This window comes from Aquarana catesbeiana, linkage group LG07 (assembly GCF_042186555.1).
Source record: "Aquarana catesbeiana isolate 2022-GZ linkage group LG07, ASM4218655v1, whole genome shotgun sequence".
Lineage (NCBI taxonomy): Eukaryota > Metazoa > Chordata > Amphibia > Anura > Ranidae > Aquarana > Aquarana catesbeiana.
In genome coordinates, this window is record NC_133330.1 from 270,246,580 (window position 1) to 270,269,674 (window position 23,095).

Sequence of the window (23,095 nt, forward strand, 5' to 3'; positions counted from 1 at the left end):
TATTTAGTAAGAGGCATGGCGAGTTTTATGAATTTGTAATTTTTTGTCATTTTTTTTGGAAAATGAAGAAATAAAAAATAAAAAATAGTTTCAACATTTTTTTTTACATACTGTCACCAGTACAGTGTCATCGTATAACTGGTGTGGTGGTGATCAGGGACACTGATTGGCGACAGTACAAAAAAAAAAATTTTTTTAATTTATTTTTTGGTACGATTTAAATTCTTTTTTTTTTTTTTTTTTTTTAACGATTTTTTAACACACTGTGATCAGAGCAATATAATGTTACCATAGTAACATTGTACTACACTGGGGAAGTGATCAGGATTAAACATTATGTTTGTTTATAGCAATGAATTACATCGCTATAAGCAAGCTTTTTACTTAATGAATGTTTTATGGTGATTAGCTGTGATTGGCCAAAGCTGAATAACATTGTACCGATGGGCCGTGATTGGCCCTGTTTGTACCATGTGATCAAGTTGACCAATCACAGTTAGCAAAACAATTGTACACAAAGGATGGCATGAAAGGAAGCCATCCATTGTGTACAATTGTCCTGTGATCTGCTGTGATTGGTCACAGTACCGGCAGCGAGCTGCTACACTGATCAGTCATCGGCTATGTCCCGCGCTCGAACGTGATTCCTGACAGGACATCATATAATGTCCAGGCAGGATGAAAAAGCCACTGCCCGACCGTCATCCTGCTATAGGCCTGGGTGGGAAGGTGTTAAATATATTGCAGCTTACTAATCGTTAAATGTGTTGGCCGCTTTTTTTTATGATTTCTTTTTCCTTTGTTTTTAACAATACTGTTTAGCCATGTCACTAACAGGCATCCTCATGTCTTGCACCTCACAGCTCATTGCAGCCTGCAGTAAAAAAGGGAGACATCCGTAGCGGGATGAGGAAAATCTTTTCCAGTATTGGCCTGACCTCGCGGCCCAAGCTGGAGCGTTTCCAGTCCTCTAGTCTGGAGCAGATTTCTTCTCCTGGGTCCAGCTCAGCACATGGAGACTCTGAATCGTTTGATGGATCAGTGAAGTCTGGAAAGATAAAGAAGAGTCCCTCCCTGCAGTCCCTGAAACTGGTGAGTGGAGCAGACTGCTGGCTGGGTAAACATGAATCAGCATAGCTAGTTCTATATACACAGCAGCTGATGGCCGATAAGTACCTCTTATAACACCTACTGACTGTCCCTCTGGCAGGTCCTTATCTGCCTTCAGCACCTGCTTTATCTCTGTCTGTGTACTGTACATAAAGCATTACACTTGTTCTCCACTATTAGTAGTCAGCTGATAATCACATCACAGCCAGTGATTACAGCATTTAACTTTTTCCCGTCCAGTTAGGAGAAAAGGTGATGGCATGAAATGGAGGATGAATTTCTGGGCAAAAAAACCCTATTCGGCACATCTCTGTAATACATGCTTATTTTCCCACTTTATAATACACTGCAACTACATGAAAATATCCATTGATCCTGCCAGATATCCAGCAAGCTCCTGACTTCCTGTATTAAAGGAATTGTAAACCCTTGTGTTTTTTCACCTTAATGCATCCTATGCATTAAGGTGAAAAAACACCTGGCAGTCACCGGCCCCCCAGCCTCCTCATTTTACTTACCTGAGTCCCCTCATCTCCTCGGCAGGGGCGCGCTGTCCCTCTCTCCATAGGGTCTCGGCTCTTGATTGAATAGATTGATAGCAGCGCAGCCATTGGCTCCCGCTGTTGTCAATCAAATTCAGTGACGCGGAGGGGCGGGGTTGAGTCCAGCATTCGTGTCTGCATGCCCGCAAGGTAACCCCCTCGGGAGAGCGCTTCTCCTAGGGGGTTATCTGATGCGGGGAGGAGCCGCGAGAGCCGCCGGGGGACCCCAGAAGTCGATGTTCTGGGCCACTCTGTGCAAAACGAGCTGCACAGTGGAGGTAAGTATGATATGTTTTTTTTATTTAAAAAAAATAAAAAACAATCCTTTACAATCACTTTGAGGTGCCAAATCTGCCTCTCTACTGAAATCCCAAGCAGTGTTGTCAGTCCTGTCTGAGTTTTCCCCTGCTGGATTACAGCACAGCTCCCCCTTATGTTATGGAGACAAGGTGGGGGGACATGCATGTATTTCAAATATATACTAAATATGTGTATGTTTTTTTTTTTCTGCTCAGAAATAGGCTCATTCACAAACAAGTAAAAGGATGTTGCTGAAACGCGTTAGCTGTTTTCCTTGTCACTTTTTGTAACCAACCATTAAAATCGCTATATGGACTACAGAGTTGCCGGCTCAATCCTTCTACTTGTTTCTGCTGCAGTGCCATTGGCTCCTGCTGCTGTCAAACAGAGCCAAAGAGATGAGGAAGGAGTGGGACCCCATACACAAAAATCTGCAGAAAATCAAATAGTGTGTATGGGGTCAAAAGCCTCGGTACGATTGTTGGGCAACCAATCGTCTGATTTTTGTCTTAAGAAAGTGTGCCAGGATCTTGTCTTGCATACTAACGTTACACAATTGTCGTGCCACAAACACAAACGTAGTGGCGTACTACGAGAATTTCAGCTCTGGAGCGCCACCCTTTGGGCCCCTTCTGCTTTTGTGTTTGGTGAACATTGATTTCGAACATGCGTGTTTGTACTTTCGACTTTTGTGTGACGAATTTCGAAAATCTGACGTCAAACCGTAGTCCGCTGAAAATTTACCAGTCTGTCATTTGTTGGCCGAAAGTTGGACAACACTTGTCAAAAGGAGCGTACTAATGGTAAGATTTTAGGGCAACAGTCTGTCAACAGACAATACCCTGCCAACAATCGTACTGTGTGTACGAGGCTTAGGTCCCATACACACTATTAGATTTTCTGCAGATTTTTGTCTTCAGATTTACCAAAACCATATAATAGGAGGTCAAACCTTAAGAGTTTCAATTTGTATGCGATTAGACAGCCCCTTGCACTACATGCTTTTGGTAAATCTGAAGACAAAAATCTGCAGAAAATCTAATAGTGTGTATGGGGCTTATAAGATTTGTGGAATTCAATGCAAACAGCAAAATACTCACCTGAATACAAGTGAAGTGTTTCAGCTCCCAAAGGATTCCTACATCATTTCAGACAGTCCTGTGTTTAACACCCCCCTGCCATACTGCACAGCCAGGCTGGTGACACCACTAATTCCTTCCTGTAGATTCATACATCACCAGGCTGCTCTTTGGACGGTAAGTCAGCATGATCACTTTTGATGGATTGCCTAGTATGCAGGCATGTGACACAAAAAGCTGTAGCATTGAACTAAAAAATAAGGGGTGTCATCTTCCCCTCTGTCCTGTTGGGCTCAGCCCCGTACAGCATGTAGTGCGGTTTGTTAACTTTTGCTACTAACGCTGAGCTGCATGCAGGCAGCCTATATAAAGTGAATGGAGATGCATCAATTGTATGGACTCATCCGCAAAGCTAAGTTTGATGGGTACACAGGGATGGATACACAGACCCGGACACACAAAGTCTTTACAAAAGGGCACTTGGCAATACATGGCACAATTCAACAACCCCCCTTAAGACATCTGTGTCATCAACCAAGGTCCTAAACACAAATGGTGACCCTGAGAAACAATGGACACCTTTGGGATTTCAGAGGATCACCATCTGCTTAGAAGCAGGAGCTGGCAGTTCTATTACTGACTCAATCCAGACACAGATATTGCACTGACATCAGGTGGGCTCACACTGAGCATCACAAATAAGATTCTTTTCATCTTCAATTTTGCCAATGCAGGAATTTAATGCCTGCTGAACACTCATGGTGTCACTGGAATCCAAAGGGATCACTATGATTAAGCCTGATCGGGTGAAATGCATTAGTGGGGGCATTCCTAGGGCAGGGACTGTCTAGCAGTGATTGTGGTTGGTACATGAAATAAACTTGGATTCCAATGATGCCATTTGTGTATGGCGGTCTTTCTTTCCTGCATTAGGAGTGTGGACGGTTCAGTTTGATTCTCAGCACATGGTACTCAGGTGGCAGTGGGGAGGTGCAGATTAGAGGGGAGAGGAATCTGTCATTTTGGTTATTGATTATATAAGAAAAACGGTTTGTATTATTGCTTTACGTTCTGCGCTTCAGTGCATTTTTCTTATAAAAGCTCATTAAATAAGAGTTTCCAATGTGAATACACAAACACTACATTATAGGAAATGAGTGCCATTCGTGTTCGTTTAAATCTCTCACTTAACCAACCCTGTTTAGTATCACAGAAACAGAGAATGTAACCGTTTCTAGCAGTAGATCATTTTTTTCATGGAGATTACATGCTAAGGAATAATTGGCACATTTACAGCAATAAATTACATATCCACCATCCAGTCACTCTTAAAGTGGTAGTAAACTATTTTTTTTTTTTATTCTTACCTACAGGCAAGCTTATAATAAAGCTGTAGGTAAAATTAATATCTCCTAAACGTGCACCATCAAGGAGATATTCTAGATAGCAGCAGCTGGTGACGTCACCGGTGCATGCGTTCTGAAGGAACGGCATACCTGTGCCGTTCCTTCAGAGCTGTGTGCCGTGGCTGAGACTCCCAGGCATGACTTCATTGATACTCAGCCAGTCAGATGGAAGGAAGCTCGGGTGAGGATGGAAGCCTCTGCAGCGGTGACAGCGTACCTCTGGAGGGCTTAATTTTAAGGTACAGTGCCTTGAAAAAATATTCATACCCCTTGAAATTTTCCACATTTTGTCATGTTACAACCAAAAATGTAAATTTATTTTTTTGAGATTTTATGTGATAGACCAACACAAAGTGGCACATAATTGTGAAGTAGAAGGAAAATGATAAATAGTTTTCAAAGTTTTTTACAAATACATATCTGAAAAGTGTGGCGTGCATTTGTATTCAGCCCCCTTTACTCTGATACCCCTAACTAAAATCTAGTGGAACCAATTGCATCAGAAGTCACCTAAATAGTAAATTGAGTCCACCTGTGTAAAATTTAATCTCAGTATAAATACAGATGTTCTGTAAAGCCCTCAGAGGTTTGTTAGAGAATCTTAGTGAACAAACAGCATCTTGAAGGTCAAGGAACACACCAGACAGGTCAGGGATAAAGTTGTGGAGAAGTTTAAAGCAGGGTTAGGTTATAAATAAATAGCCCAAGCTTTGAACATCTCACGGAGCACTGTTCAATCCATCATCCGAAAATAGAAATAGTATGGCACAACTGCAAACCTACCAAGACTTGGCCATCCACCTAAACTGACAGGCCGGGCAAGGAGAGCATTAATCAGAGAAGCAGCCAAGAGGCCCATGGTAACTCTGGAGGAGCTCCACAAATCTGGCCTTTATGGATGAGTGGCAAGAAGAAAGCCATTGTTCAAAGAAAGCCATAAGAAGTCCCATTTGCAGTTTGCAAGAAGCCATGTGGGGGACACAGCAAACATGTGGAAGAAGGTGCTCTGGTCAGATGAGACCAAAATGTAACTTTTTGGCCTAAAAGCAAAACGCTATGTGTGGCGGAATACTAACACTGCACATCACCCTGAACACACCATCCCCACCTTGAAACATGGTGGTGGCAGCATCATGCCGTGGGGATGATTTTCTTCAGCAGGGACAGGGAAGTTGGTCAGAGTTGATGGGAAGATGGATGGGGCCAAATACAGGTTAGAAGAAATCTTAGAGTCTGCAGAAGACTTGAGACTGGGGCGGAGGTTCACCTTCCAGCAGGAAAACAACACTAAACATACAGCCAGAGCTACAATGGAATGGTTTAGGTCAAAGCATATTCATGTGTTAGAAAGGCCCAGTCAAAGTCCAGACCTAAATCCAAATGAGAACCTGTGGCAAGACTTGAAAATTGATGTTCACAGACACTCTCCATCCAATCTGACAGAGCTTGAGCTATTTTGCAAAGAAGAATGGACAAACATTTCACTCTCTAGATCACATAAAATCCCAAAATGTGGAAAATCTCAAGGGGTATGAATACTTTTTCAAGGCACTGTAAGTCTTTTATAATGTGCTAGTATGTGAATTCAAATCTATGCATAGGCACCCCGGTTGTACACAAGCCAATCTATCTTATGTGCAACCAGCCTGTTGGGTTTTTCCCAAATGATTAGTGTCGCTGGATATAGCCAGCAACACTAATCATTGTGTTCTGCTGACAGGGAAGGCTCCCCACCGGCAGAAACTGCAGGAGGTATTCCCCCATCAACACTGACTGTGTTGATGGGGAAGTCAAGCAATCTTCTTTCCTTCCACCCGTGGTGGAAGGTAAGAAAATTGCATAATCTATGGCTTGCCTTATCCAATTAATGTCAATAAGAAGGTTTGCCCCCTGGAATTCCCTTACCCCCTTTTCTTCTCCCTCTTTTTGACCTCTTTCCCCTTCCCTATGTTCTATTTTCTCCAATGTCTTCTCCTTTTAGATATCTTACTATCCCTCATTCTTTCTCTCCCTTGCATAATTCTGAAGCTGTATTTGTTTCATATGAATGCCCCTAATAGGAATGGCTTGCCTTTGGTATTTGTTGAATAAACACTACTGGAATTTTTTTATATATATAAAGGATTTCTGGTATGTTAACCTGTAATCAAACATTGTACCACTACCAAGTATGTATCTTCTTCTATGCCATCCTTATTGTCGTGCTATTCTGTTATGGCATATTTTTCAATAAAATATTTGTAAAAGAAAAGAAATATATATATATTTATATATTAAATACATAATAAATAGATCAAGTAAATCTTGCTACCCCAACAATGTGACTTTCTCCCCCAGAAGGTAGATGCCATCATGATTCAGGCATTATCCAGCCTCAACATCTACTTTTGGGATGAAGATGCTGCCCGGATACAGTGCAATATAAGACTGGGTTCACATATTTGGAAATTGGATGCAGGTTTCCCCGCACCGCATCCAATACGCATGATAGGCGAGTGTGATCGGCTCTCAGTGGAGCTGGTTCACACAGGTCTGGGGCAGCCGTGGAGCTGATTGCAAAAAGGGTCCTGTGCATGTTTGGGTCCGGTTCAGGTACGAATTCAGGCAAAAATTTGGACCTGAATCATACCTGAACAGACACGCACTGGACCCCAGGCACGAACCCGCGGCCGCACATATCTGAACCCGGCCTCAATATTGTATACAGGTTATTTCACACAAATAAGCCTCTTGTAGCTGCCTCTCAGTCTGTGACCAGTCCAAGTAAAAATGGAATACACTCACACAGCTCAGTATCCTTGTGAACAAGGCCATTATGGCTGAAACACGTTAACATCTGCTGTACATATTCATCTTTTATGGAGTTACAATAAATTTGAACTTATTGGAGAGCATGTATGGATTTGTGGATTGTCTTCTAGCCATTCCTTTCATCCTGGGACCTGCTGGTTTAAAAACCCATCACTGTCTCACAAAGCTCATCATAGCTGAGGCTCAATCTCAGACCTAGCATTGTATGAATTCACCACGTACATACATTTCATATAGAATAGCCTCTGCTTAGCCAGTAAGTGATCTCTGTGATAGAAAAGACTAGGGAAATTCTTCTCCCAGCCTTTAACAGATGAAGAAAAAATAATTCACCCAAGATGCTCCTCTCAGACCTCTTAACCTGGCCATAGATGGACCTTTTTTTTGGTTAGCCAGCAGGCCTAATGAAAAAAACAAACCGGTTCCACCACAAGCAAGGTAGATGGAGAAATCCACCCGCTGGGATATTGTACACAGTTCAGCAGCTTTCCAGTGTGCCCATTTGATAGAAGTTGATCTAATGAATGATGTCTGGTCAACAGAGATGGCTACACATCGATCGAGATTTATTGGTCCACTGGCTGATTTTTAATCCATCTTTGGCCAGCTTTAGAGTGATCCTAGGCACATGTACTTGACTACAGCTCAAGAAATCTTTTTTAATGGTATAAATTTTCCATGCACAGGTACATACACTATATTACCAAAAGTATTAGGCCTACCTTTACACATACTTGAACTTTAATGGCATCCCAGTCTTAGTCTGTAGGGTTCAATATTGAGTTGGCCCACCCTTTGCAGCCATAACAGCTTCAACTCTTCTGAGAAGGCTGTCCACAAGTTTTAAGAGTGTGTATATGGGAGTGTTTGACCATTCTTCCAGAAGCACATTTGATGTTGGACAAGAAGGGCTGGCTCACAGTCTCCAAACTAATTCATCCCAAAGGTGTTCTATTGGGTTGAGGTCAGAACTCTGTGCAGGGCAGGCAAGTTCCCCCACCCCAAACTCGCTTATTCATGTCTTTATGGACCTTGCTTTGTGTACTGGTTTAAATCTGGTGGAGGGGGGATTATGGTGTGGGGTTGTTTTTCACAGGTTGGGCTTGGCTCCTTAGTTCCAGTGAAGGGAACTCTTAAGCCGTCACCATACCAAAACATTTTGTACAATTTCATGCTCCCAACTTTGTGGGAACAGTTTGGGAATGGCCCCTTCCTGTTCCAACATGACTGCACACCAGTGCACAAACAAGGTCCATAAAGTCACGAATGAGCGAGTTTGGGGTGGAGGAAGTTGACTGGCCTGCACAGAGTTCTGACCTCAACCCAATAGAACACCTTTGGGATGAATTAGAGCGGAGATAGCAAGCTAGGCCTTCTTATCCACATCAGTGCCTGACCTCACAAATGCACTTCTGGAAGAATGGTAAAACATTCCCATAGACACACTCCTAAACCTTGTGGACAGCCTTCCCAGAAGAGTTGAATGTGTTGTAGCTGCAAAGGGTGGGCCAACTCAATAATCAACCCAACAGGCTAAGACTGGGATGCCATTAAAGTTCATGTGCGTGTAAAGACAGGCGTCCCAATACTTTTGGTAATAGAGTGTACGTGTCAGTTATATTATTACTGTATATTGTGACCTGTGTAAGACTTGCAAAACTACTGAGAGTTCTTCTTGAACTTCTGTGTTATATTGTATATTTGTAACAGTGGTGTGTTTTCCAATGTCTGTACACATAAATCTTTTAAGCTTTTCAGTATTTACAACACATAGGCTTTACCAGGTGACACTAGTAGTCGAGTTCAGCAATCTGTAAATGACTGGGTGCTTAGCAGGAAATCCAACTCATTACATATGCCAATTACAGCACATTTCTCGGAATCTTCTAGTAATTATCATCCTGCTGAGAGTGCCATCTATATCACCCCTGACATTCCCTAGGGACTCGGCGCAGCAGAAGAGCCCTGTGGGCATCAGCCTGGCAGTCTAGCAATGTTCTGTGCAGTATGTGCCGGCTCAGGGAATAGGGAAATATAACAAAGCCTGCAGGGTTTTATTTTATGAGGGGGAGAGCCCTGACAGCACAAGAACTCCGCAAGTTTAATTGCTTCTATAGTTAGATTATATATACTTCCTACCTAATTGTATTACTTGCTAGAAACACAAAACTATCTGCTGCTTCAGTTTACTTCACTCAAAAGGCCCCTTACAGCCTTGTGGTCCATTGGGTTGTGTTATCGTGGGCACAGCAGTGGACCAAAAACTGGACCTGCAGGATCTTTTTGATCCCAGCGTTTGTTGGCACCTATAATACTTGCGCATTGGGGTGCCAATCCTATTGCATGGCAATGTACCACGCAAAGTGCAATGTGTTGCAGTAATGTGCCGTAAAATAAGTGTTGAAATTGGCCATTAGGAAAAAAAAACACTCTTATGCCCCGTACACTCGGTCGGATTTTCCGGCGGAAAATGTTCGATGGGAACTTGTTGTCGGAAATTCCGACCGTGTGTAGTCTCCATCGGACATTTTCCATCGGAATTTCCGTCACACAAAATTTGAGATCTGGATCTCAAATTTTCCGACAACAAAATCCGTTGTCGTAAATTCCGATCGTGTGTACACAATTCCAACGCACAAAGTTCCACGCATGCTCGGAATCAAGCAGAAGAGCCGCACTGGCTATAGAACTTTCTTTTTCTAGGCTCGTTGTACGTCACCGCAATCTTGACGTTCGGAATTTCCGACAATATTTGTTTGACCGCGTGTATGCAAGAAAAGTTTGAGCCAACATCCGTCGGAAAAAAATCCATGGATTTTGTTGTCGGAATGTCCAATCGTGTGTATGGGGCGTATGTCCGTTAACATCGGTGCGACCCATTTTCTGCAGGTAGGGCACCCCATTCACCCCTACCAGCAGAAACACGTGTACAAAAAAGTCCCTTTTTTCAAATTGTGCCGCACAGAATGGCATGGTGCTACGGCCACATATGGTTTCACGTGTGTAAACATGCAAAGCGTGGGAATACCATAAGGAATAAGGTCCGATTCATACCAGGAATGCGCTCCCATTCCTGTGCGATTTGAGTGCAGTGCGTTTTAGCCCATTCCTTTGAACGCATGTATTTCTTTAACAAAATCGCACTGCAACCGGATCACATGGTACTTCTGTATAGAATGCAGGTTTCCATCACCACATTCCAATGTGAATGGGCCTTAATGGTTCCCCTGCACCCCTGATATAGAGCAGCGTGTTTTGTCTGTGGGTCAGGAACGAGCACGATTTTGCGAGCATTTCTGACCTGCGTGTGAACATAGGCTAAGCCTGTATATGGATAATATCTGGTGGCTTTTCCTCCTCAGCCTATCATAGCTGAGCAGATCTGGATCAGGGAAAAAAAAATATGTTGCTTCCATGCAGTGCCAGGACAAGGTCATCTAGAGCCCAGAGCGAACATGCCAAATTGTGACAAACCCCCGCCAAGATGTATGAGCATTATGTGTCCGCAAAAATTCCCTCATTCCCCATATGCCCCCAGTATAAATCCACCCCCTGAAAAACATTTCCCCCTCCTAGTACAAATCCTCTACCCCTCAAATGTTCTCTCTTCGCACAAATCCTCTCCCCCCTACTCCATATCCCCCCTCCTAGCACAAATTCTCCCCCATCCTAGCACAATCCCGAATTTCCCCTCCTAGCACAAATCCCCCCCCCCCCCCCCCAAAAAAAAAAATAAAAATTCCTCTCCTAGCACAAATCCCCCTCCCCGCCCTACCATTTTACCTTTTCTAGCCCAAACCCACCCTCTCCTAGCACAAACCCACCAAAATTCTCCCTCATAGTACAAACCACCTTCCCCTTCCCCACTCCCAACACAAATCCCCTGAAAGCACACCTCCCAAAATTTCCTCTCCTAGAACAATTCTTATCCCCCAAATTCCCCCTCCCAACATAATTCCCCTCCCCCTTGTGGTGCCCCCCCCCCACCTCCCATGATACCACAGTGCCCAGCCGTTGTCCCAGCCGTGCTTCCATGAACCAATAAACACTTTCCTTCTTGTACCAGTCATGATGATGAAGGGTGGATGCAGCATTACCCCCTCTGACAACCAATGACTATAAATCAGGCTGGGTGCAGATCACACATCATTCTAGTTGTCTGCTTTGCTTTTAAAATTTCCAATGCAGACAAAATGCACAGAGTAAAAAGTAATGCATTGTGTTCTATAGTACACATTCCTCCCACACAGCATTGTACTGAAAAAAGTCCTGCGTGTTTATTTTTCTTGTGTTGCACTGCGCAGTTCTATCCAAGACAACTAATTGGGGGTTTTGAAAAGAATGCAGCACAGCATGCCATTATTATATACCTGCAAAGCACAGCTTTTACCTAACTGTATATTTTTAGATCGTAAGCTCTTAATGAGAAGGGTCCTCTGATTTCTCTTGTATTGTGACTGTACTCTCCCCCTCCATTTTTTACAGAATTGTGCAAACTGTTGGCGCTATATAAATCCTGTATTATATTCATAGTAACAATAATAACTGCATGTAATAGAGGAATAGGCCCATCTGTATTCATCATTTCCCATATGAATGTGCCATCATCTAGACAGCATTAAGACCCCTTTCACACTGAGGTGTTTTTTTAGGCGCTTTAGCGCTAAAAATAGTGCCTGAAAAATGCCTCATCTGCAATCCCAGTGTGAAAGCCCGAGTGCTTTCACACTGGGGCGGTGCGCTTGCAGGATGTTAGAAAAAGTCCTGCAAGCAGCATCTTTGGAGCGGTTTGCGAGCGGTGTCGTCACCACTCCTCCACCGCCCCTGCCCATTGAAATGCATGCAGCACTGCTGAAGTGCCGGGGAGCTTTTAACCCCTTCTAAAAGCGCCCCCCCTGAATAGCAGCACCAAAGCGCTGCTAAAACTAGTGGCGCTTTACCGCTCCACCGCCCCAGTGTGAAATGGTTTTGAAGCTGGACTCCAGGCTGATGTAAAAGACATAAATCATCACAGCTCTGTATTCACCGATACATCATTAAGGCCAGAAGCATCTTCGTGTTTTTTTCCATATGTATTTTCCATTTAAATAAATTCATGGATGGGTGTTGACATGTGTTTTTATGTCTTTCTATTGATTGAAAACACGTCAGATTATAAAAGCACCTATCTGAAAGGTTATTTTCCAGACTAATATTTTTTATGAATTACAAGCAGCACAAGTAGCTGAATTGTACCTGATATTAGCCTTTTGTCCACTGTACAGCTGATAGAGAATAGAGTGACTGATAAGCTCATCCATGTGCTGCTTTTCCTTTCACTGTCCAGTCACAGGCTATAGGAGGGTCAGGACCTGTAAGGTAAGTGTTACTTTAGGCCTAGTTGTCACCAGTGGGATTTGTCGTGTGACTTGACAGTTCAAAGTTGCATGACAAGTCGCACCCCATTTGCAGCAATAGAACTGTTCAAATCACAGCGACTTTGGAAAAGGTTCTTGCACTATTTCTGTGCGACTTGCATTGACATTTGTTAAAAGAGGTTGCATGAATGTCAGTAAGTCACACATGAAATTGCAATGATAGTCGGCTTTGAAGTCGCGTGACTTCAAAACCGCACTGGTGTGAGCCAGGCCTAACTGCAATAAAGAAAAATAGGTCTTCTGCTCTACCAAAGGGGAAGGATGTGAGGCAAAGCTGTGTAAATCTCAGTACTGGGTGGACAGAAATGTAAATCCTTTAGCAGGTAAAACTAGTTCCTCTTTATGTATTTTCTTGGAGTATTTAGCTGTTTACCTGGAGTTTAGCTCTAAGCATATGTGAGTAATCATTAGAATGTGACTAGACATTTGCTGCTACACAGCATGCTCACTGTGCTTTGGAGGCCCCTAACTTGGTCCTGTAGAGGTTCCCAGCATTCACATTCTCCTAGTTAGTGCTAAATAGTCACATGTAGCCTAGTGTAAGAAGTTTTACCATATGATCTACAGAGAGGAGGGGTGAGCTTTAGAGCTGACATCTGTCCATGAAAGGTATGCATACACATACAGTGTGTACAGTTTTTTTTTAATGTTTGCTTTACTAGAGTCAATGGTCTATAGCAGTGGTCTCCAAACTGTGGCCCTTTGCTTGTCTTTATCAGGCCCTTGGGGTGCTATTCCTTCCACTGATACAAGGCACTATTATTATTATTATTATACAGGATTTATATAGCGCCAACAGTTTATGCAGCGCTTTACAATATAAAAAGGAGACAATACAGTTATAATACAATAAAATACAAGAGGATTAAGAGGGCCCTCAGAAGAGCTTACAATCTAATAGGGTGCAGCAAGTGGTACAAAAGGTTGTAACTGTGTGGAATGAGCTGATGGAAGTGGTAGGAGATTAGTTGGAGACGTGATAGGCTTTCCTGAAGAGATGAGTTTTCAGGGATCGCCTGAAGGTAGCAAGAGTAGGGGATAGCCGGACAGGTGGAGGTAGCGAGTTCCAGAGGATGGGAGACACGCTGGAGAAATCCTGGAGACGAGCATGGGAGGAAGAGACGAGAGAGCTTGAGAGTAGGAGGTCTTGAGAAGAGCAGAGAGGACGATTTGGGCGATATTTGGAGACAAGATTGGTGATGTAGCTCAGGACAGAGTTGTGAATGGCTTTGTATGTTGTGGTTACTATTTTGAATTCAATTTGCTGGGTGATTGGGAGCCAGTGTAGGGATTGGAGGAGAGGGTTGGCAGACACTGAGCGGTTGTAAGGTGGATAAGTCTGGCAGCAGCATTCATGATAGAGAGGATAGCCTACGGAGAGGTAGGCCAATGAGAAGGGAGTTGCAATAGTCAAGGCGAGAGATAACAAGGGAGTGAATGAGGAGCTTGGTGGTTTCATTTGTTAAAAAGGGGCAAATTTTAGAGATGTTACGGAGGTGAATTCTACAAACTTTTGACAACGATTGGACTTGGGGCTGAAATGACAAGTCACAGTCTAGGATTACACCCAGTACCCTGGTGTGAGAGGAGGAACTGATAGTTGCATTGTTGATTTTGATGGAAAAGTCATGGAGGGGGGCACGGATGGGGGGGAATACTAATAGCTCAGTTTTAGAGATTTAGTTTAAGGAAGTGGTGTGACATCCATGCTGATATGTCAGTAAGTTAGTAATGCGAGAGGAGACTGAAGGAGTGAGGTGAGGAGTAGACAGATAGATTTGGGTGTCATCAGCGTATAAGTGGTATTGGGCGGTTATCAAGTGACCAAGGGAGGAGGTGTAGATAGAGAAGAGAAGGGGTCCAAGAACAGAGCCTTGGGGGACCCCCACAGAAAGGGGCAATGGAGAGGAGGAGACAGAGTTGTAGGTGACACTGAAGAAGCGCTGTGATAAATAGGCAGAGAACCAGGATAGAGCAGAATCTCGGAGGCCAAGGGAATGTAGTTTATTGAGAAGGAGCGGGTGGTCAACAGTATCAAAGGCCGCAGAGAGGTCAAGTAGTAGGAGTATGGAGTACTGGCTGTTGGTTTTAGCAGTTAGTAAATCGTTTGTGAGTTTTAGTAAGGCAGTTTCCCTGGAGTGTTGCGAGCAAAAGCCAGACTGTAATGGGTCAAGAAGGTTATTTTCACTGAGGTAGGAGCTAAGACGGTTGTAGACTAAGCGTTCTAGAAGTTTAGAGGTGAATGGGAGCAATGAGATGGGTCTTAAGTTGTTTAGATTGGTGGGGTCCAGTGAGGACTTTTTAAGTATGGGAGTGATCTGCGCATGTTTTAGAGGGGAGGGGAAGGTGCCACTAGAGAGAGATAGGTTGAAGATGTGAGTGAGGGAGCATAGGATAGAAGATATTCCTTCTAACTATGGTGTATAATACCTGTCACTGACAGCCATGATGGGGCACTATTGCTTCCATTGACACCAATGATGGGGCACTGTTCCTCCCAATAAAACCAATGATGAGGCACTATGTCTTCCCCCAACACTAACAATGGTGCAAATTACTCCCACTAATACTAATGGTGGGGCATTGTTTACTCCCATTGACGCCAGGCCATTTTCGACTCATGTTGGGCACAGTTTGGCTGAAGGACAGTAAACTGGCCCTTTGTTCAGAAAATTTGGAGACCCCTGTCCTATAGCAATTCTCTTGCTATCAGAGTTTACTGACTTTTATTTGATTATTATACAGTATGGATCAACTGCTTTTGTTTAAAATGCTGTTTATATGCCAAATTGTGCTAATAGAACAACAATACGCTGTATGCTGGTATTGGGTGGACAAGAATGTAAATAATGGTACTGTATTGTATTGTAGAACAATGCTAACATGCTGGTCTTCTAATTTACCACCAGATGTCGCCATTTCACCTCCCAAGGAAAGCCTCCTCTGTGCAGAACCTGCTGGGAAAATGTGACCGCTCTGCTGTTTACATTACAGGAGATATCAACACCGCTCCAAGGTATGAAGGCCACACATGACACTAAAGGGGAGACTAAAAATGTTACACAATGTATGGCTATAGATACTGGGAACTGTATGACATGTTCCAAATAAACGTCACAGTCATATAATACTACTGAAATGTAAATTACAAACTTGCAATGTTTTCCATTCATTACAATAGAACACGCCATATTTTGAGATAATCTCGCAGGGATAGGCAGGCAGCGGAGAGGAATCCTGTTCTGTCTTATCAAGGAGGACAAAATCCGATTAGATACCCAACCCATCCAATCACTAATTTCTGTACATAGCGGTTTGCTGGAGGCATTGGAGACACAGACATGAGATTGTTGCCCACTCTGGATGAAAACATTTTTTAAAGCCCAACACCATTTTTGCAGATAACTGGCTTAATAGCAGTCATTTGTGGCTAACCTTGACTACTTGGCTATTAAGGATGAGCTCCGGCGTGTTCGCACAGCCCATGTGCAGAGCCCGCCAGGAAGTCGGCACATCGCTGCGCTAATCACAGGCAGTGAGACATTTACCCGATGCGCAGCTGCAGAGATCAAGAAATGTCTCACTGCCTGTGATTAGCGCAGCGCCGTGCTGACTTCCTGGCAGGCTCTGCACGTGGGCTGTGCGGACACGCCAGAGCTCATCCTTTTTGGCTATTATCCAACTATTATAGGGGATTAAAGCATATCTAAACTCAAAAACAAAGAAACAAATATTTTGCAGCCCACCAGTTAAGGGTTGCCACATTTTCTTCAAGCCAAACACTTTAGCAAAACACCTTTAGGTGCCCCAAGGAGAGTAGTAATGTGGTGCGCATAGCGTGCAGCAGCGAAAAGTGGGTGTGGTCACATTGTTCGGCAACAAATTTGTGTGCGACTATCTTGGTTACTTGGAGCCACAGTCCGGTCTGAATAATATGTCCAGGTTTCAGTCCACCAGAAATCCAAACGCATGATTCAAAACCTGGACTGTAAGGGGGAATCCTGGACAGGTGGCAACCCTACCACCAGTTCATTTTTTATTTTTTTTAACCTGGTGATCTTACCAATAACACATTTGTGTCCTGGGTTGCTACACTCACTCCTCCATTTTATCCATGGAAGGAACCATGGTTGCCACCCAGGATGGACATCACAGATGCTCGCCTTTAAACTCCATCACATGTGGGCTGATGGAATAAGTACTGTAGATTACACAAGAAAGACACAATTGTTTTTGCTTCCAATTTATTTCACATAAGTGACAAGGACACTGCATTTCCAGCAAGATCAACAGGTATTTTCTGTGCTTGCTAAAATGATGTTAGAATGAAAAATAATGCAGCTACCAGGACTGGTTAGCTGTAATAAACTGAATTTTTCTATTGGGGTTTAGTTATGCTTTACGAATGACTTGCTTAGATGCTCACAGGCACTGTCAGATACACCAGCCCTTCTGGTCATTGCTGGAGTCACCACGGTGCCAGTCCAGGTCTGCTTTATACCTTTAGTAAGGGTTATTGCTTCAAATCATTCTCTGCAAGTTTTAAACTGAATCACTGATCAGATGGGTTAATACCCTAATAAAACCATTGGATCCTTGCCTTTGATTATTATTAAACTTTTGTTTACTTTAACCTACTATATGTCTTATAAGTTGGCCATTAAATGCACTAAGGCCAGCCATAGACGAGTCGAAAACCAAATGGTCTGTTGACTAAAAAACGAAAATGGGGCATGCAATTGTGCCATCATTTGTTTCGTTTTTCTAAAAAAAAATCCAGCATGTAGGATCAGGAACTTTGGATTGTGGCAAGGAAATCGTGTGTCGCAGCTGACACACTAATGATGCAAAAACCAAATGACCTGACGATTAACAAGAATTTCCGGTCAATTTTTGACTAGTCTATGGCCTGCTTAAGAAGAGGCGGTGGCTGCACATACAAGAACCAGGCTAAGAATACTTACTAGCTATTGTTCCAAAAGGCAGATTAGCACTATGCCTGGATCATGCATCATTAATGTGCTATCTCTTTGCTCAGGCGTGCCCTCAGTGTGGAGGATATCGGATCTCCTGGAAAAGCACGTGCGTTAGGGAAAGTGGCAGAAGTTTACCCAGATGGTACACGCCTTTTAGAATTGCAGCGCCCTGAAAATGGCACATTTGGCTTCAGGATTTCAGCTGGTAATGGAAGGCCTGATTCAGGTGAGCAAAAGCCCAGAGATACTCTCGTCAGTATAAACTGTCAAGATAGAAATGTGGGAGCTGCTGTTTCTGACTCCTTTGTAAAAAAAATTCCTGGCTGTCATCCTTCCTTGATTCACCACTTAGCCATCGACCTCCTCTGATCGGAACTCCTGACCTACTTCTGAGGCAGGGACTCATTAAAATGGTAAATAGAGACAAGTAGTAAATTAAAGTGAAGTGACAGGTGGGTATGCAGTGTTCAATATTTGTGCTATTATCCTGGTTTACTGCAGGGGCATAAATATTGTAGCTGGGCCCCCTGGTCATCACTAGACTATAGGCTTCTGTCTACATCTCTTATTTATATCATCTTATTTATTTATAACATCTTATTTTTGGCAGGATGAAGAGGTTTTTTTTTTTTTTTTTTGGTATTTGCAGATTCTTTAAATAAGCAGTGGTCCCCAAGATTTTGGGCACAAGGGACTGGTTTTGTGGCAGCCAATTTTCCTTGGGGGGGAGTGTTATGGAGTCAGCCCTCAGCCCCCTTCCCGTTACAACCCCCCATTACAGCACTGTCCCCCCGTTATATCAGTGTCCACAATCCCCTTTCACATTACAGTGCCCCTTTACAGTGCAGTGCACATTACAGTGTCATGTAAACGGGGCTGCACTATAAAGGGGCACTGTGATGTAAAGGGGACTGCACTGTACTGTGTGCATTGCTCATTAGTGTAATGTAGAGGGGACTGCACTTAGTACAGTGCCCTTTTACAGTGCAGTCCCTTTTATATTACAGTGCCCCTAGCAATCTAATCTCCCCCCCCCCATCACTGTTCCCCTTGCAGTCATTGCCCCCCCTTTCCTCTCTTTTAATCCCTGCCTCCCCTGCAGTTCGACCTTCGGCAGGGTGTCCTCTCCTGGGTCTCCTACTCATCCGCCAAAGTCATCCTATCATTTAAAGCTGAACTCAGGGCAAAAACAATATTGGGGCATTAACTAGGTACCAAAAAGTTTGTCCAAGTTTGTCACTGCTTCCTTTTTCCTGAAAACCGTTAAATGTGACTGGACAAGGGTCACAATGAATATATTTGCCAGCACACCATGGATCTCGAGTCCAGATGTTCTTTTGTTAAAGCATGATCACACCGCAAGCAAGAGAGTGCAACGTTTCAGAGTCATGCAGGACCCCTTCGGCAGATGCCTCACATGCCTGATGAAGGGGTCCTGCATAAATCCAAAACGTTGCACTCTCTTGCTTGTGATGTCATCATGTTTTAATAAAAAAAATGTTTGCACTCGTTGACTTGAGATCCGTGGTGTGCTGGCACATATATTAATTGTGGCTTTCATGACCCAGTCTCCAGTTGGTGGTTGCTACAGCACCCAGTATTCTAGAGCTCTCCCCAGGAACATGTGCAATGGGAATATTGATTATTACATGAATGTCACACTCCCTTTGTCCAATCGTAGAATGCTGTGCTCCAGTCTCAAGTTCAATGTCTTCATCGCTGTTGGGGGGTGCATGAATCCAACAGTTTTTAGGAATGAAGCAGACACGAGTGGACACATATCATTAAGTGGGGTACACACTATAATAAAATTGGGCAAACGATCGTCTGTTTTTCCTCGTTGTTTGACAACAAATCGGAACCGATGAACGAAAATTCTCGTACGACAAAGGCTTTTTTTGTTTTGTTTATTGTTTCTGATCATGCGCAGTCTTTCTTTTCTGATTTTTTTTCTTGTACGAAAATGGTACACATTAAACGAAAATGGTTCGTTCGTTCTGTTCCCATACGAGAAAAATTTTGGAGTTTGTCCCTTTGGGAATTTTCCTACAAAAATTCGGAATCGGCTGTCGAAAGTTGTGTACACATTATGCGAAAACCGTACGAAAATTCTTTGGATGAAAATGTTCGCCCGATTTTCTTATAGTGTGTGTTTGAGCCTTTAGAGATACCTTTATAGTACCTAGCTAATGCTGAATATTGTTTTTGCCAGGAGTTCATGCTCTGTTTAGGGTTTTTGCCTTATTGCCGATGACAACAATCTCAAACATCTATAAACCATACACACTTTGTAATACTCTGAAGAATAAAAATAGGATAACCCTACATGAACACTGAGCTGCCAGTGTCCTTTCCATGTACCTCAATATGTGACCCATTTTTGTACTTGTGCAGGTATCTATGTACAGGAAATGAGTGACCCTGACACGGCCAAGCTTTACTCAGGTCTTCTACGTGTCGGAGATGAGGTCCTGGAGGTGAACGGTACAAAAGTGTCAATACTTGGACAGACTCGCCTCACTGAGCTTATGAACCGGGAACCTGTCTTATCATTACGTGTATTGCACCAGAGACGGACCAAGTGTTGAGTGCACAGAAAAAGGACATTTATGAGTAATTGCATTACATTCATATGGTGAGCTGATTATTTGTGCTGAAAAAAAATATAGATATATAAAGAAATCCTCTCGCTGTTATGGAAATGAGCCTCTATTGAGGTCATTGTTTCCGTGACGTAGGGAAAGGTTGAAGTATTAGGAAAGGACAGTATTGAGCTCTTTGATGTATTTTTCATAAGGCCTCTTTTTTTGTTTACCAAACTGTTTTTGCACTGTCTTTTGACATCACGTTTTGTTTAACCTACAACACTGGCGTGTCACTCAGAAGAAAAGCCTATCTGGTACGGCTCTCCGCACAAATAATCCTCAGCGTGACTATAGAGCTCTCATGCCAAGCAGTATTAAACTGAATGAAATAGACTTTGTTTATTGCCCTGGGTGGGGCTTGACCCAGTTGCACAGTCCTTGTCTATATATGTGTATTTATGAGTCCTACGCGCCTCACTGCCTGATTTTAATATATTAAACATTTCTTTATACAATGTGTTTTATATTCATGTCATGTCTTTTTTATTATTAAAGTGGATGTAGGATCAGATATATATTTTAAGGTTAGATGCACTAGCCTTAAAATTTAAGGTTGGGCGCAAAAGGTTAGAGGGGTTTTTTAACTAGGCGACGGGGGGGAGGGCCCAGAGGTAGAGATAGTCAGCGCAGAACATTCTCCAGAGGGTAGTATTGGGGGCATTAGTGGTAGGTTGACTAAAGCGCATAAACCCAAGGTAAGTATAGTAACAAGTCCTAGTTGCAATCTCAGAACACCCAATGGGTAGTGGGGTTCTGTGCTGGGACCAATCCTATTTATTTTGTTCATAAACAATCTGGAGGATGGGGTAAACAGTTCAATCTCTGTATTTGCAGACAATACTAAGCTAAGCAGGGCAATAACTTCTCCGCAGGATATGGAAACCTTGCAAAAAGATCTGAACAAATGAATGGGGTGGGTGACTACATGGCAAATTAGGTTTAATGTAGAAAAATCTAAAATAATGCATTTGGGTGGCAAAAATATGAATGCAATCTATACACTGGGGGGAGAACCTCTGGGGGAATCTAAGATGGAAAAGGACCTGGGGGTCCTAGTAGATGATAGGCTCAGCAATGGCATGCAATGCCAAGCTGCTGCTAACAAACAGAATATTGGCATGCATTAAAAAGGGGATCAACTCCAGAGATAAAACGATAATTCTCCCACTCTACAAGACTCTGGTCCGGCCTCACCTGGAGTATGCTGTCCAGTTCTGGACACCGGTCCTCAGGAAGGATGTACTGGAAATGGAGCGAGTACAAAGAAGGGCAACAAAGCTAATAAAGGGTCTGGAGGATCTTAGTTATGAGGAAAGGTTGCGAGCACTGAACTTATTCTCTCTGGAGAAAAGACACTTGAGAGGGGATATGTTTTCAATTTATAAATACCGTACTGGTGACCCCACAATAGGGATAAAACTTTTTTGTGGAAAGGAGTTTTACAAGACTCGTGGCCACTCATTTAAAGTTAGAAGAAAAGAGGTTTAACCTTAAACTACGTAGAGGGTTCTTTACTGTAAGAGTGGTAAGGATGTGGAATTCTCTTCCACAGGCGGTGGCCTCAGCAGGGGGGCATTGATAGTTTAAAAAAACTATTAGATAATAGACATGTGACCGTCAATAAATTTGTTTAGTTTTAGTTCCGATTCGTATTAGAATTAATTCTTATTTCTTAATTCGTGTCCGAAATTCAATTTGGATTCGTACAAAATAAGAATTTTCGTTAGGTTCGTTAACGAACATTCGTAATTGTTACGAAAAGTTATGATGAATTATGAGGGGCTCCCACCATCCCTGTGCTGTGCTGACTTCCTGGGTTTTTAACTTTTAGGTTTGTTAACTTTTCGTAACAATTACGAATGTTCGTTATGATGAATTTATCATTATGAGGGGTTCCCACCATCCCTGTGCAGAGTTCCCAGGTCTGTACACCCACTGTGCCCGTTATGAGGGGTTTCCACCATCCCTGTGCTGAGTTCTTGGGTCTGTACATCCACTGTGCCCATTATGAGGGGTTCCCTTCCCAACATCCCTGTGCTGAGTTCCCAGGTCTGTACACCTGCTGTGCCCATTATGATGGGTTTCCATCATCCCTGTGCTGAGTTCCTGGGTCTGTACACCCTCTGTGCCCATTATGAGGGGTTCTCTTCCCACCATCCCTGTGCTGAGTTCCCAGGTCTGTACACCCGCTGTGCCCATTATGAGGGGCTCCCACCATCCCTGTGCTGAGTTCCCAGGTCTGTACACCCACTGTGCCCATTATGAGGGGTTCCCACCATCCCTGTGCTGAGTTCCCAGGTCTGTACACCCACTGTGCCCATTATGAGGGGTTCCCACCATCCCTGTGCTGAGTTCCCAGGTCTGTACACCCACTGTGCCCATTATGAGGGGTTCCCACCATCCCTGTGCTGAGTTCCCAGGTCTGTACACCCACTGTGCCCATTATGAGGGGTTTCCACCATCTCTGTGCGGAGTTCCCGGGTCTGAGTGTACACCCACTGTGCCCATTATGAAGGGTTCCCGCCATCCCTGTGCTGAGTTCCCAGGTCTGTACACCCGCTGTGCCCATTATGAGGGATTCCCTTCCCACCATCCCTGTGCTGAGTTCCCAGGTCTGTACATCCGCTGTGTCCATTATGAGGGGTTCCCACCATTCCTGTGCTGAGTTCCCGGGACTGAGTGTACACCCGCTGTGCCCATTACGAGGGGGCTCCCACCATCCCTGTGCTGTGCTGACTTCCTGTAGTTTTTCACTTCATCATAACGGATAATCGTAATTAACGAACATTCTTATTTTGTCAGATTCTGT

At 43.5% G+C, this 23,095-nt stretch overlaps 1 protein-coding gene across 2 annotated transcripts in view; it reads left to right on the forward strand.

Moving 5' to 3' along the window:
* Positions 1-20,725, forward strand: part of KIAA1614 (KIAA1614 ortholog) — a 62,259-nt gene extending 41,534 nt beyond the window's left edge. For both annotated transcript variants that reach the window (XM_073593338.1, XM_073593339.1), the window contains 4 exons: positions 864-1,092; positions 15,575-15,681; positions 17,704-17,867; positions 20,036-20,725. In XM_073593338.1, coding sequence (XP_073449439.1) covers positions 864-1,092; positions 15,575-15,681; positions 17,704-17,867; positions 20,036-20,229 — 694 coding nt within the window. In that variant the 3' untranslated portion in view covers positions 20,230-20,725. The remainder of the gene's footprint in view (positions 1-863; positions 1,093-15,574; positions 15,682-17,703; positions 17,868-20,035) is intronic.
* Positions 20,726-23,095: the final 2,370 nt, after the last annotated feature.